We start from the raw sequence: 15,658 nt of genomic DNA on the forward strand, positions 1-15,658 counted from the left end.
GAGTAAGGGCTCTGCTTGCAGGAAGTTTCTCTGCTCAACTTTTGGGGACCCCCCCCCAGCTCACCCCATTCAGCAGGATCTCCTGATTCTGTGTGTAGTATTTTTATGGGGCTGGAGGGTTGCTATGGGAAGGAGGGGACACGGGAGTCCACTTCCCCCAGCGTAAATCGGGATCCACCCCAATCAGCTATTCAACAATATGTTTACTAACTCTTTAAGAACTCAAGAGAGTGTTTAAGTCAATCTACACATCCTGCTAGATTATGTGGCACAGAATTCATGGGACTGTGCTGTTTCAGACTACAGACAGGAGACGGCACGTTTGAATGCGGCCCCATAAATGCAAAAAAGCTAGCATATCAGATAGAAGGCTATCGTACCACTCTCCTCCCAACATGCTCCTTTTTTCATGGGCAGGGAAATATTATGGAGAAACATTCAACTATGCAATCTTCCATTTGCAGTCTAAAGGAATGTGTACAGTGACCCTCACTTTCCAGTTCTCCACTAGACCAGGTGGCCAAGAAAGAAGATTGGCTAAACTTACCACAGATATGGTAAAAGGGAGTCCAAACATACTGTGGTTTTGCCTTGCAAAAGAAGTATTAGAGGAACCAATCTGCATGCTGGGTACATGTCAATAATCCTTGCTAGAAAATTCAAACATACTTTGCTTTTTTTAAAAAAATCCACTGCTATTACAACATCATTAAGTACGTTCCCTGAGACTTCTGGACATTTTACTAGCTGCTGTAATGAGCACCTAGGCAGGAAACCATCTATGGTTTAACCAATTAAGTTACTCTGCATCTCACATTTCCTATGAATGAAGTTGTGGCATCTTTTAGGGTTCCCTGCTCTTGTAAATTTTACTGTGACTTGAGATAGGATGGATTTGCAGAAGTCCTGCTGTTAAAATATGGCCACAATTTCCATTTCAAGTTGAAATGATTACACATACAAACAACATTTCTGTCCTTTGTAAAGTTGGGATGGAACCAAAAAGAAATTTCAGTTCAGTCTTTTTGGGTACTATATCTGAGACATTCATAGGAAATTCGAAAGCGCACTCCAGACAAATCCCATTAATTTTAATCGATGTTTTAAATTTCTTCCACTGAAATGAATGGGCCTTCAAAATTCTTCTTTTGGCTATGTTGTGCTTTGAATTTGCTTCTAGTCCAAAGATCAGAGCAACAATATGGTGAAGCCACAATCCAGAGAGCTGCTTTACAGAGTGTGGCTTTCCTTCTTTTTCCATTACAGCAGCCCTCCTGTGCTATATTACAAGTTGCTTTTGAAACTCCCTACGATACTGTCCAGAACAATGGCTGTGCATCCGTTTGGTTAAAAACAAAAGCCATATTGCAGGCATAGTTTGGTTCCCTTATGTGTTTTTTTTCCTGGCTTACTACTTGTGCATTATCTTGTCTGCTTGTGTATTATCTTAGCAATGGGGTGGGGGAATCTGATTATTCTAGAAACCTAACTCATTATTTTCTACTTTGCAATTCATCCAGCATTCACAGCACACATATAACCCTACTTTATTTCAGCACAGGTTTCTGGATTGATGCCTCCTTCTCCTCCTCCTCCTCCATGTGTATCGGTAGTCATTATTAATAAGTTGTCTCAGGAACACACATTGCTACATGAGAACAACATGATCTTTAAACAAAAGGAAGAGTGTTCTTTTTGATGTTTATAGTGAGAGGTGCCGAGTTGCTTAGTAAAAGCTGTCAGTTTGGTGCCAGTGCATTGTTCCTGGTGTTGAACCGGTGCCTTGAGATGATCAGTTAAGGAAGCAGGAGGCTGATAGGGCAGAAGAAGAATCTAAGAGGTCAGGTACGGAAGCATTCAGTAAAAGTCGTCTCACAAATCTCTTCTTCTATGTCTGACTTCTGGCTGGGAGTCCAGAAAACTCTTTCCTGATAATTTCGTTAACTGTGGAGGAAAAGAGGAAGGAGATTAAAGGGAGGAAGGAAAAGCAGGGGATTAAAGGGAACCCAAAATGATATCTTGAGTGTGGTTTGCTGTTAAAGGCAATTCAGAGAGCCAGTGGGGTGTAGTGGTTAGAGGGTTGGACAAGGACTACACAGACCTGGGTTCAAATCTAGGCCATGAAGTACAGCTGTGAAGCTCACTGGGTGGCCCTGGTTCAGTCAATGCCTTTCAGCAGTGTGTGTGTGTGTGTGTGTGTGTGTATAGAGGGGAGGGATGAGAACTGCGCACAGTTTTTCCTGAGCTCCTTGGAAAAAAGGAGGTATAAAAACAAATAGCGTGATGTAATAATGCATTGTTTCAGCATCTTATATAAAGAAAAGCTCAGTGCAGGAGTAGTACTATTTGATTACCTAGACTTACTTTAGGTGCTAGGGCAAAGGTGGGCAAATTGTGTCCCTCCAGATGTTTTGGCCTACAACTCCTAGCCAGTAGAGCCAGTGGCGAGAGACGATGGGAGCTGTAGGCCAAAACATCTAGATGGACACAACTTGCCCATCCCTGTGTCAGGCAGTGTGCTGTTAGTTGTTAACAAGGGCCTTGCATGCAAGCATGTGCTATTCATGCAAGGGCATTCTCTTGCTCTTTCAGGTTTTGGACCAACTATGGTTAGTGTTAACATATTCACTAACTATAATTGGCCCCAAACCATAGAGGATGTGGTGGGACAAGATGCAGTACATGCACTTCTGCGCAAAGGCAGCTGCTGCACGAAGCCTGGCAGAATCAGAGGCAGGCACATCTGGCCCATAAAGTGCAACCCATCTGCATTACTGTGCAGCTCCCATTAATTCCCATGGGCCTGGCGCAGGAGAACGTTCCAACGGATTGTGGCTCATGTGAATTTGTGGAAGGGGTTTGAAACGTCTCAAGTCGATGCGATCAAGGATTGCCCTTGCGCTGGTGTAATCCTGCATCACAAAACATGACATGACCATTAACTGAAAAACAACAACCATCAATTGCCAAGACTGAGCACCCAAAGTTCTCCATGAATGCTGGATATGATTGGGATGCAAGCTTACTCTGATCCACTAGCTTACTCTGATCCACTAGCAGTAGCCATTCTTTGCAGGAAAGTCCTACCTGAGAGATGTTAATCGCATACATTAATGATTTGCAGCACATTACTGCATTCCTAGCACATTTTAACCTAAACTCTAAGCCAAGAACAGGTGAAATCTGTGCCTGTATATACTATACACAGCACTGATCCCTCCCTCTCCAATGACCACTGAAAATCCTGCTAGGTTCCCTTCAGAGACTGCACCAGTCATTGATTGCTCACTAGAATGTCCACTTACACATCACCAAAGAGGACAAAAGGGGGTACATATTTGCACAACATTTGCAGGTACCAATGTATAAATGCATATTTAGCAATAAATAGGGATACAATACATCTCACCATAGTGGAGAACACTGTGGCTCAATTCAGACAACACGTTCCTCGATGGTGGTTTTAGAACTCCTCTATGGAGTTTTTACACCACCATTGAGAATTGTGTTGTCTGGAGGGAAAACTCCACGCAATGGTGGAGGTTCCTTTGGAAATCACTCAACGCAGAACAACCATGCTGTGCAGAGGAGTGTTTCTACACAACCATTGTGTTGTGTTTTGCGTGTAGGGTTCCGTGGAGTTTTCCCTTGCATTGTGTTGACTCTTCCCACTGGCTACAGAGTTCCTTGGGAAGAGTGTCACTCTAGGAGAGCCACCAGGTTTGTTTTTTTGCAGCAATGGCTGATGGGATACCATCAGGAGGACTGGAGGAGGAGAGAGGGTGGAGGAACTGTCAATCAAATGTCACGATGGATTTTACTCAACTCCATGGTAGCTGACAGTCACAGAGCGGTGGAATTAGAACATGTTGTGTGGGGAGTCACCCTAAAAACTTAACCATTTCCCACTGCATTGACTAATGTGTTGTCTGAATTGAGCCTGTCACTAGGGGGCTGTCTTCACAGTGCCTCATTCCCCCTAAGCCCATGGTTTCACTTACCTGGGGTGGCATTGAGTAATCCCCACACCAAGGAGGGAGTGCAGGGTTTCCAGCGATCATCCAAGTACTGGACCTGCCCCCACCCTCTTCCTGGCTTCCAGTGACCAATCACCAGTTGCCATCTGCCAGGACCACCACAGCCATGGAGTGAGGTCAGATGGTGGAACAGACAGGGTGACCTTGCCCCCACCAAAAAAGTTGGATAAGTCCTTGACTTTTTTTACTGTGCAACTTCGCAGAAAAGCACTGCAGTGCCTGTGAATCTGTGGCTGCATCATATAACTGACACAGTGCAGATTTGCAGCCACCGCGGGGCTTTGAGCATATCTAGACAGCCCTTAGGTTACCACAGTCTGCTGTCCAGGTGCTATCTGTCTGACAGGTAACTTCAGTGCTCTTGCTCCCTCCCTTACGGTTCTTTATCTTTAAACCGGATAGACTGGTCAGCCTTAAGAGCTTTAAAAAGAAAGAAAAAATGCCTGGTGGATTTTCAGAATGCTGAATTCTGAGGCCATTACCAAAACCTGGACGTTTTCTAACTGTTGCATAACAAATGCAGTCTGACCAATGCTTGCGTGTTTTTCCCTGACATGAAACGAGTCTATCAGTATAAAAATACCAGAAACTTTCACAATTTTGTTGTAAATAATCCATCACAGCTAGCATTTTCAAAATGCTGCTGACAAATTTGGTACTAGCAGTTTCCTTTCAAACTTCAGAAGGAAGCAACAGAACTGAAGTAGGAAGTACTGCAGAGCGCTTTATTTTATTCCCGACACAAACTGGCTTTTCCACATTGCCTGGTCTACATACAGAGTCTCCAAAGGATGTTAGTGAATATGCACAAGTGGATATTGTCAGTCAGATCGCGTGAGCATTAGCTGCTCAATTTTGTATTTTTGTGGGGGACTACGCATACTACCCAGGTAGTGGAGGGAGAAAAAAACCCTCTGATCAATTCACATTCTCTGGAATCCATTGGTGATTTCTCAAAATAAGTGGGCAATGTGAAATATCCCCTTCCACTGGTGTCACCTAGTGCATATTCCCCAGGTCTTTGTGTGAATGTGCATAATCACTGGTGTTTATGCACATTCTCCAGTAAGCTCACAGCAGTCACAACACACATAAAAGTCCAAACCATTGACCACCACCACAAAAATCAGAACAAGAATACAACTAATAAAAAAGAGGAGAATTTAGAAAAAGGGGGGGAAATAGAAGCTAACAGCAACTTGGGGGTAGGGATTTTCAATGAGAAAGGCACTGGGAAAGGGTTAAATCGCCCTCCTTTGTGTGTAGCCTTTTATCCAGTCCCCCAACCACCACCCACACCTGACATTAGTTTTAGCAGAGAAAAGAGAAAGAATGGGGAAACAACTTCAAACCCTGACTTCAGAGTCTGGTTAATTAGGGGTACTTCATTAGTTTCTGGTTAGTTAGCTGCTCCTGCTGCTAGGAGGAGCCAAAGGTGGAGCGGTCTTGGTAGTGTGTGCAAGCCTGCTGCTTGTGAACAATAAGCCAGCATTCTCAACAATGCTGGCTTAGTGTTACATCTGAATGCAGCCAATGTGTAAGCAGGCCTTGAGGGCGTTTTCAAGTTTCTGTCTAAAGCAGCCTTTCCCCAACTTGGCGCCCTCCAGATGTATTGGACTTCAGCTCCCATAATTCCTAGCCAGAATGGCCATAAGGGAATTATGGGAGTTGCAGTCCAGCACATCTGGAGGGCACCAAGTTGGGGAAGGATGATCTACATCAGCATTTTTCAATCAGGGTTCTGTGAACATTCCCGAGGGCAAGGGATCCCCAACCATTTTGGACCCATGGGCACATTTAGGAATTTGAGAAGCTGCTGTGGTGTGGGGGAAGAGATAGGAAGGCTAGCGGCTAGACAGGGAGAGAAAGAAGACTACCCCAGCATTTCCCAAGGTTTTCTTAAAACATTTTTAAGGGGCCTCAGGCACTTCACCAAGCTCAGGTTTCTCACTGTAATGAACTCTGAAATTGACATTGATTAGAGTTCTTACGTTTCCAATTGTTCAATGCTATTTAATTATATTGGAAGTTATTACTATTAATTAGTACACACACTGGCCTTTCCAGTTTTGTAATTGTTAAATAATTTACGTATTATCAGCTTTTACTCTACTGTTGTTATTTTTTTTAAAAAAATGTGGAACGTGGGAGGGGTTCCATAGAGTATCATGACATGTTAACAGAGGTTCCTAAACCCCCCCCCCAAAAAAAAAGAAGAAAAAAGGTTAAAAACTACCAAATCAAGGACCATGCTGTACATTCCACCACTGGAAATGTGTGCGGAGAAACTGGTAAAATTTCAATGAAAAGATCCATGTACTCCAAAGTGGACAACAAAGATAGGTCTTTGTTGGTCTTCCAGGTGTTTTGGCTATAACAGGGATGGGCAACTCATGCCTCTCCAAACTCCCATCAGCCTTAGGCCACAGCTAGACCAAAAGTTTATCCTGGGATCATCCAGGGTTCGCCCCTGCCTGAGCACTGGTTCCCCTGTGTGTCACCTAGATGAACAGGTTTGACCCCTGGATGATCCAGGGATAAACCTTAGGTCTAGCTGTGGCCTTAGTCAGCATAACTAATGGTAATGGGTGAGGGGAGTTGTAAGCCAAAACATCTGGTGGGACACAACTTGCCCACCCCTGCGCCATAAACATGCGTGAACAGATGTGTTTGAAGCTTTAGTGCTATCTGCCCTTGTTCCCATTGAACATTTAAAGCCCTAAACGGCTTGGGGCCTGGCTATCTGAAGGAACGCCTCCTCCCGTATGTACCTGCCCAGACCCTAAGGTCATCTTCAGGGGTCCTTCTCTGCGATCCCCTGCCAAAGGAAGTGAGGCAGGTGGCTACCAGGAGGAGGGCCTTCTCTGCTGTGGCACCCCGGCTGTGAAATGAGCTCCCTAAGGAGGTTCGCTTGGCACCTACATTATATGCTTTTAGATGCCAGGTGAAGACCTTTTTATTCTCCCAGCATTTTAAAAGTCTATAAATAAATTTTAACTCAGTGTTTTAAATTTGTAATTTTGCATTGCTGCTGTTTTTATCTGGTTGAGCTTTTATATTGTATTTTATATTATGGTTTTATACTGTTGTTTTATACTTTGAATGTTTTTAATTTTTGTGACATCCAGAGAGCTCCAGCTATTGGGCGGTATAGAAATGTAATAAATAAAATAAAATAATAAATCACATAGGGGAAAATCATGTTTGCTTACCGTTGGTTCTCTGCCCACGTGTTTGTCTCTCATTATTTTCTTTTTTGAAAGAGGAAGTAAACAATGTGCACATGGCCCATTCAGTGGGCTATTTTGATCTCTCTGTGTCTCCTGCACACAGCAGGAGATAGCAGCAACTTCCGTCTTTATTTTAAGTCGGGCTTACTGGGGTGTTTTTTTATGATGCAAAGAAGGCAAGATGGGGCGGGAGGCACGTGGGAGGCAGACTATGTAATGAGAGGGACCTGTGAAAATCTGGGAGTGCCCAGTAATGAGCGTGCAATAAAATACTTGTCTGATGGAGATTTCTGTCAGATCTCTGAGTGTAGTAGGATTGTGCTGCAAACATGACCAATGTACTGTATTTGATTAAGATTACAACCCAAAGTGCACTTTACAGCCCTGCTGAATTCAGGACTTGCTTGGTATGCATGGAATCAGGCTGCAACTCTTTAGATCTGGGCGTTTGAGGCTTTCTTGCGTCTTGAGGTTTGGGCTTTCCTGTGTCTTTAAAAAGACAGTGGCCTCAAGACAGCACATTTTGCTACCAAATCTGCTGTCTTCTTAGAGCACTGCAGTGTAAGGGAGCAGCCAGTGGGAGGTGAAATTGATCTAGTTTCGTGAGAAAACTGAAGGCTGAAACTTTTAAAAAAGGCTTCCTGTTTTCTCTACCCAGGAAATGAGAAGAGCAGATCTTCAATGGAAATTTTTCAGTCTCTTGAGCGCTAAAAATAGCAGTTAGGTAAAAAGAGGTGGGCACCAACCCTAATGAGGGAGTGGAGGGTCATTTCCTTCCAGTAAACAAGAAGGACGAAGCTGCAGGCTGGTTTATTTATCAACACATTTGTTCACATACACAGAGAGGAAAAAACCCTGCATTGTAGGGACATTTCCTTTTATTTAATAAAATCAACCTGTTTGGAGATGCGACATTTTTTTTCTGTTAGAATGCACAGTGACAAGCCAAAAATAAAAGTTAAAAAAAAGTGGGGTGCGGTGCGGTGGGGCGGGGGGAGAAATGGCTGGGTAGAATTACCTTTTTAAATCTAAATAAAGAAAACCCCTACAGTATTAAAAATAATAATTAAATTATCAAACTTACTGAGGCAAGTGCTTTTGAGAATAAGATAAAGCGCAGTTCAAAGTAGTGCAGCCTTATCAATAAGCCCACAAAAGGTATTAGCCTAAAATGTTTACTAGCCTGCTAAGTGGCTAGTTGCATGTATTTCCATGCTGGCTTCAGAGGAAGAGAAGCACCCTCCTCCAGCTCCTCTGGCCACCGTAGAAACATTTAAAAGGAATGCTTTGACCCTCTTTTACCAGCCTGCTTGGTTTCTCTGCTGGTTATGGAGGAATAGGTAGAAGATCCCTCCCTCCTCCAATAGCCTGTTAATCGCCTGCATGGAATTCCGTGCACTCACCTGTATACAATTCCTAGTCACTTATGGCGATCAGGGAAATTGTTAAACACAAGGCTAGAGTAGTGCTCCCTCTTTCTACGGAAATTAATGGGAATCAAATTCCATCCATTTCAATGGGTTGTAGTCACACCTAATTTTCTCTGGGCTGTCTCCAGAAGATGCAGTTCTGCACATAACTATGCAAAACTAAGACCTCATTGAGGTGGTAAGCTGTCTGGGCTGTAAAATTCATCCAATTGAATGCTGCTCTAAACACACACCCCAGCCCCAAAATAGAAATCTAGATTTCAGGGAGGGTTCTAGCCTAGCTCACATGGTAGCTTTCTCCGTATAATGATGTTTTTTTTTTTCATAAGGGGACATTACATCCCATGAACTGTAATTATGCGCAGTTGCACACATGCGGACACCCCATTTCATGCACAAATTCCTTGTGAATGTAGAGGTCCTATGAACACACAGGGATTATCCCATGTTGTGAATGTAGAGGCACTATGAACACACAGGGATTATCCCAGCTGGATGCATGCCCACACCTCTGTGTGTGCAGAGCTGCCCCCACGTTTGAAGTGAATGGGGGAAACTTACTTTTGCAGGATGAGCACAAGCTATGAATGATCCTGTACTGTGCATCCTGACAATAGTGTGAAGTTACCTACAAAGCACCAGTGTTTTCCAGCACAATCCTCAGGTTATCTGGAAGTAAGTCCAAATTCAGTGGGATTTATGTCCTAGTAAGCCTGTTTAGGATTGCAGCCTGAAGTTGCCTTAACCTGTGTCACGGGATGTCACAGGACTTTTGGCAGATCCAGGATAGGTACACTCATGATTGTTTCTTAGCACTTCTCTTTGCAACAGCAATTACTCAATTAATCAAGAAACAACACATCTATTAACTGTAATGTGCAGAATTAATTGAGCCAATGTCTTCAGTGGTCATCCGTGACCGGTCACAGCCCCAAACAGATCATCCCTAGTGCTGATTGGACCATTAAAATGGCAACATGGACTTGTGCTGAAACTTTGACAAGGAGCTTTGTAGACTTTGGCTGATTGGATGCAAACACCTAAAGCTGTAGAGAACCATTGTAAAGCAATAGTTTTGTCATTTCTCTAGGCTAATTTCCCCAGAGCTGACCAAGACCTGACACCTAAACAGCTGGGCTTCGGGGTTTAAGCACATCCTAAGCTTCAGCATATGATTGGCAGCACAGTTATTTAAACCTGTGTGCATGAATGTATTTTACGGGTGGTTGAACTGCAACAGCATGCCAGGGTGTGACAGACTAATAGGCTGCACACTGGTGTGTTACTAAGCTGAGGGCCCATATTACATCCTGATGTGAATGCTGTGTGATTGGAATCACGGAGCTGGCATCAATTCAGAAGTCAGTGTTGGCAATGGGCTGATCTATGCCATATGAGTCCTTTGAAATAATAATAATAATAATAATAATAATAATAATAATAATAATAATAATAAGTAACTCAGCCTGAAAGTTGAAATCAGTTTTAATAGATTAATCAACTCAAGTTTGGTTGATTAAGTGGTAGGGGGCAATTTTAATCCACAACAAATTTTACTTGATGGAGCAGCCAATTAAGTACATGTTACATTTTTTAATTTCTTTTTGTAGGAAAAGCAAAAGCAAATATTAAATACAGCATTTACTTGTGTCAACGAGTGGAAGTTTATTAAACACTAATTTATTTTACATTTCTTTCAATATTTCAAATATAGCAACTCTACTGGGGTTTTGGTAACATGGTGATGTGCTTAAACTGGTAAAAAAAAATGTCGGATGTTAAATTAACTAAATATTCTTTTATGGGCTAACCGTCTTCAATGTAGTGTTTCCTTCAGCTTTCTGCTGTATTGGAGTGTGCTGTGTAGTACAAGTTTCATATACACCTTGAATGAATCATCAATAGCCCTATCTTCACCTAGTCCCTTTTTGAGCAAATTTTGAAAGCATCCTGCAAGACAAATAAGCGTTTTGTGTGTGTGTGTGCGCGCACGTGCGTGTGTGTAAGAGAAAGCATATTGGTTTTAAACCTGTTGGCACGTTCATATCATAATCTCTCTTCTCCCCCCTCCCCCGCCTGGGTCTTGGTATCATATGAAAGAGTAAACAACTGTTCCATATTCACTTTTTCCAATCCGCTCATATTTTTATGTACTTTTGATGATTGCACAGCAGATATCTAGAGCTTATTATGACTCACACTGTCTTTGCAATGGAGGGGAAAGGGGAGTGGGGATGGTGGTGAAGCGTCCAAAAATTCCTGAGGCCTGAATACTGTGCTTTGATTCTTGTAAATATCTAATAAAAATGTGCCCTCATTTAGCCAAATGGCTGGGAAGACATCCAAAAGATTAAGATAATCAGAGGTTTAGATAAAGGGGAGTGCTGTATACATAAGGTTATACTGTTGTAGGCAACAGTTTTTGAAAGAGGGTGTGCACCCAAGAACAGCCTGTATCCTTGAATAGAAGCATATGCACACAGCCCAACCAGTATGATGTGCGCATGGCATCATTAATCCCTTTCAACATTCACCATGCCTTTCAGCAGTGGCACATTTGCTTTGACATGTGCCAAACTAGCAACCCAACCCATGTTTGGTAAGTTCCAGCCATTGTCAGTACTGTTCCAATGGAAAAAAATAAATGCAGCTAGAATTGTGACTACTGAGCATGTCCTGAAGTTGTCCTGCAACATCTTCAGCATACACTGAGTGCTGCACAGATGCACTCATAAGTCATGGTTGTGTAAATTGGGTCTAGATTTTCCCAATCTTGCACCCCCCAGATATGTGGGATTGCAACTGCCATAATCCCCCACCATGGGACTTGTAGTCCAACACATCTGGATGACATCAAGTTGGGGAAGGTTGATCTAGACACTGCTGCATAGATTTAATTGGCAGATTAATTTGTCCCCTTCCCATGGTTGATGCTGAACAATAAGATGAGACCAGCTGGATCACACAAAATGTCTATTTAGTCCACAATCCCGTTTCCCACAATGACCAACCAGATAACTCTGGGAAGCCAACAAGCAGAGCCTGAAGGCAATAATAGGGCCTCCTTGCAGTGGCTTCCCCTCCCCCAGCAACTGGTATCCACTGAAAGGCACTGCATACCACTACACCAGGCATTCAATCATGTTGGCTTGTTCCTTCTCTCTGTGCCAAATTTGGTAAAAGCAGACACTTAAAACATGGCTTCAAGATTGTTTGCAAACTCAGAGCCAACTTTGGAAATGAGCATTACCCACACCCCACTGCAGAGCAATTTCCCCCTTCCGTTGCAGGTGTTAATTATGGTTTCATATGTCATGCACACTGAAGCAAACCAGGGTTAGTGCAAACCATAGTTCCCTTGTAAACCAGAGAACTGCAGACCAAAATAGAATTACTTTAATGTGTGTCTAGCAGCTATGTTCTTTGTTTTTTGGTTTTTTTGGGGGGGTTGTTGTTGTTGTATTTTTACTGTAGAGTTGGCACAGGTGGCCCAATCCAGTTGTTAAAAGCCCCCAACGTCTCCCACAAATGTTAGGTTCCTAATTGAGATCAGAGCCCCCTGTGCCTGCTCTAGAGTAAAAAGGGGAGACAGCCGATGCTGCTAGACACTTCTGAAGTAATGTCCGTTCTGGCCCTGAGAGTCAAACTAGATATGATGATAGCAACTACACAGTTTAGCCATGTGTCTGCCCTGTTCGTGTGTGTGTGTGTGTTTTATATCATTCCTATATCAAAAGCGGTGTGCAGGTGATCCTTTTCCCTCCCTCAATAATATACCACCAGTGCTCAAATTGTAGTGGGACCTCTCTTACCTTTTATAGCATCCCTCTTAGCAGCTGTTTTGAGAAGGCTATAGCAGCATAATTTGGCTAAACTTGGAGGTGAGTTATGAGTGGGGTTTGTGGATTTTATTAAGGGCCCTCCTACTTTCCCCCTGATGTTTTGAGCAATGTTTACCTCCTTGCGCTTTGTTGCTTCGGGCACATGTTGCCCTGCCTGAAGTAACACCATGGCTCCTTCCCATACCAATATGGCCCCAAGTTTCTGGGATGTTACCAGAGCAGCATAAGAAGGGCCCTGCTCCAGGGCCATCATTTGCACCTGTGTAAAATGGGAGTAATACTAACTAACAAGGGTGTCTCCATTTGTTGCGCACTGGGGTGGGGGGTGGGAAGCTGGGCTAATATAGCAGCATCTGGATCAAACACCTAGTTCCTGGCAAAAGAAAGATCTCATCTGCTTTATAATCTACATTCTCCTCTTCTGCACTATGCTGCAAGATTGCAGATAAGAAGCCCTGTCTAAGCACAGAAATCAAGTGGACTTTTGTAGACAAAATGAGTTCAGCCCATGCATTAAAGAAGTCAATGCAGAGAAGAGAGCCAATAGCAAAGTGATTCTGGAGGTGGAGTGGGCATGGGGAATATATTCCGGTTTTTGAAATGTGCTTGATGTTCCATGCAAAATCCAGATCCTAACGATTAAAATAAGGGCAGCTACTACTATTGGTAAATTTCAGGGATTTTAAACACCGCATGCGACCCTCAAATCCCTGCCCCCCCCCCCCCGCCCACCAAGTGCATCTTCCCTACCCACCAAATATTAGAGATTTCTGCAATTAGCCTTTCAACTGAGCAAAAACCAAAATGACATTTACAGAAGAAACCCAACTAAATCAAGAAAGCTTAAGAAAAGCTGCAGCTAGACAAAAGTCAGGAAAATGTCAATTACCTTGGACTTTGATTGCTTGGGTCAAAAAAGCACAGTCATTCTGTTTCATATAATGTTTTGTATCCAGCTAAGGTGTGTATCTATCAGCTCTGAAAAAGATTTGCAAAACCATTTTTGAGAAAGAAGTGTAACTTTTGACCTTCCTGTAAGGTCAAATGTTACAATGCTTGGTGTCTGTTTCACATCAAATGCTAAAACATGAATTACTTCCCTATACATGCCTGGATTAACCAACCAGCATTCACACAAACTGCCTGAGACAGCAGAGAGTACACTTAAAGGATCTTTCCTGGGTGTCCATGTTCAAGATATTCTGTGTAACCAGTTTGAAAATTCCATGGGAACATACAGGCTCAGTGTTAATAGGTGGTAAACAGTAGGTATGGCTTTTACTCCGAAGATAATAATACAATGTAGTTTTCCCATTAGACTAAATTGCGCATGATTAAAAATAATAATAAAAAAAATGATTTCACTTATAGGTGAAAAATTACTAGGCAATTGACTTTATGAACTACATTTCATGTGAATGTGTAATCTACAAATGCCTGATCTGCAAAACAACTGATTTTTTACAAACCACACTGTGCCTTGAGGACTGGAGCCTTAGCTTAATAGCTGGCCTCAGCATTTGCTCTCATCTAGTATGACATACGTGTCACATATCCGAAGTGACTTTCCCTCACCAGTGAGTAACTGCTGCATATTTCCACAGACACTGACATTAAGGACCAGAGCTTCTTTCTTGGGCAGATGGCAGCTATCCCACGCATATCTGCACCCTCATCTCTCTCTCTCTCTCCGGCCATAGCTAGGATTTATCCCAGGATTGTCCTAGGGTCAAACCTGTTCATCTAAGGGCCACACAGGGCATCCAGCGCTCAGGCAGGGATGAACCTGGGATGATCCTGGGATAAACCTTAGGTCTACCTACGGCCTCCCTCTCTGTCTCTCTTTTAAATGAAGCATTTCTCCTATTTCCACTGATAAACGTTTGAAACTTTTAATGCTCATAGGCAGGTACTCCCTTGAATCACAACTTAACCACCATTAAATCTTATACAGATACTCTATCCTCACTCACTGTACATAATTGTTCTGCTTCAAGATCATTTTACTACTTATCACACACCCTGCCACCACACATAGCCTTTCAGTGAAGGCCCCACTGTTGCTGCTGAATTTGCAGCAGTGGCAAAAGGGGCCTATTTAGCTTTCAGACAAAACTAAATAGGGCCACGCCACCAAATTCCAGTGGCAAATTGCAGATTTATTTCCTGTCCCTGACAGCTTGGTGCTGAATTTTGGTGACAAATTTGGCTGTGTGGGCAGAGGTGCGCCCCTGGTGGGTTCCAAGAAGGATGATATTAGCTCCAGGAGGTTTATTACCCCTGGCCAAAACTTAACCATGCTGCAAGTGGCACAAATCTAAAAACTATTAAAAAAATAGATATATTTTTTTGCTCTGAATATTCATTTCTATGTCTTATCACCTGAGAGAGAGAAAGTTCGCAATTCTAGACATCTTCTTTCAGTCTGTAAATGCACACACTGCTTTTAAATAGGGGTTGCCTGATCATTGCCCAGAACTGGTACCTGTTCCTTTAAAACACAGGTGAGATACCTTTTTGGCTCTGAGGACTGCATGCAATGTGGGGCAGGATCCCTGAACATTGGACAGCCTGGCTGGGGTTGATGGAAGCAGAAGGCCAAAGCATCTGGAGGGCACAGATTAGGGAACGCTAGGCCAAAGTATGTGACTCAGCAAGTCTTGTAAAAAAATTTGGGGGGGGGAAGCCCCTGAATCTTTGGGGAGAAGAAAAGTCTTAGATTTTGGTTTGGGAGGGTGTATGTCTTACCTTTAAATACAAATGGGCAGGTCTGTATTTCTTTTGAAAGAAAAAAATACTTTTGTCCATCTCATTTTTAAAAGACCCTCTCCCCAGCCCCGCCTCTGAATTCTTAGGATTCACTTGACCCTAAAATTCTCCAATGCACATTTGCGAGGATGAATGATCCTGCAAAAGTGGCTGGCTGGCAGGCGAAAGGATATTTGTCCCATCTTTAGGTTAGACTGCTTGTCCATTGTAGCCCAATATTGTCTACCGTAGCAACTCCCCAAGAAAACAGACAGAGGTCTTTCAAATCACTGGCAACCTGATCCTTTTAACTGCAGCAACTGAACTTGGGACCTTGTTCATGCAAAACATGTTCTCTACCATTGTGCTAC

The 15,658-nt window shown here is 43.0% G+C and overlaps 1 protein-coding gene across 1 annotated transcript in view; it reads right to left on the reverse strand.

Moving 5' to 3' along the window:
- Window positions 1-1,695: 1,695 nt before the first annotated feature.
- The window catches only part of NFATC2 (nuclear factor of activated T cells 2), a 168,814-nt gene continuing 154,851 nt past the window's right edge, over window positions 1,696-15,658 (reverse strand). The window contains exon 10 of the mRNA XM_063146354.1: window positions 1,696-1,944. Coding sequence (XP_063002424.1) covers window positions 1,889-1,944 — 56 coding nt within the window. The 3' untranslated portion in view covers window positions 1,696-1,888. The remainder of the gene's footprint in view (window positions 1,945-15,658) is intronic.

Source organism: Elgaria multicarinata, chromosome 1 (assembly GCF_023053635.1).
Source record: "Elgaria multicarinata webbii isolate HBS135686 ecotype San Diego chromosome 1, rElgMul1.1.pri, whole genome shotgun sequence".
Classification (NCBI taxonomy): Eukaryota; Metazoa; Chordata; class Lepidosauria; order Squamata; family Anguidae; genus Elgaria; species Elgaria multicarinata.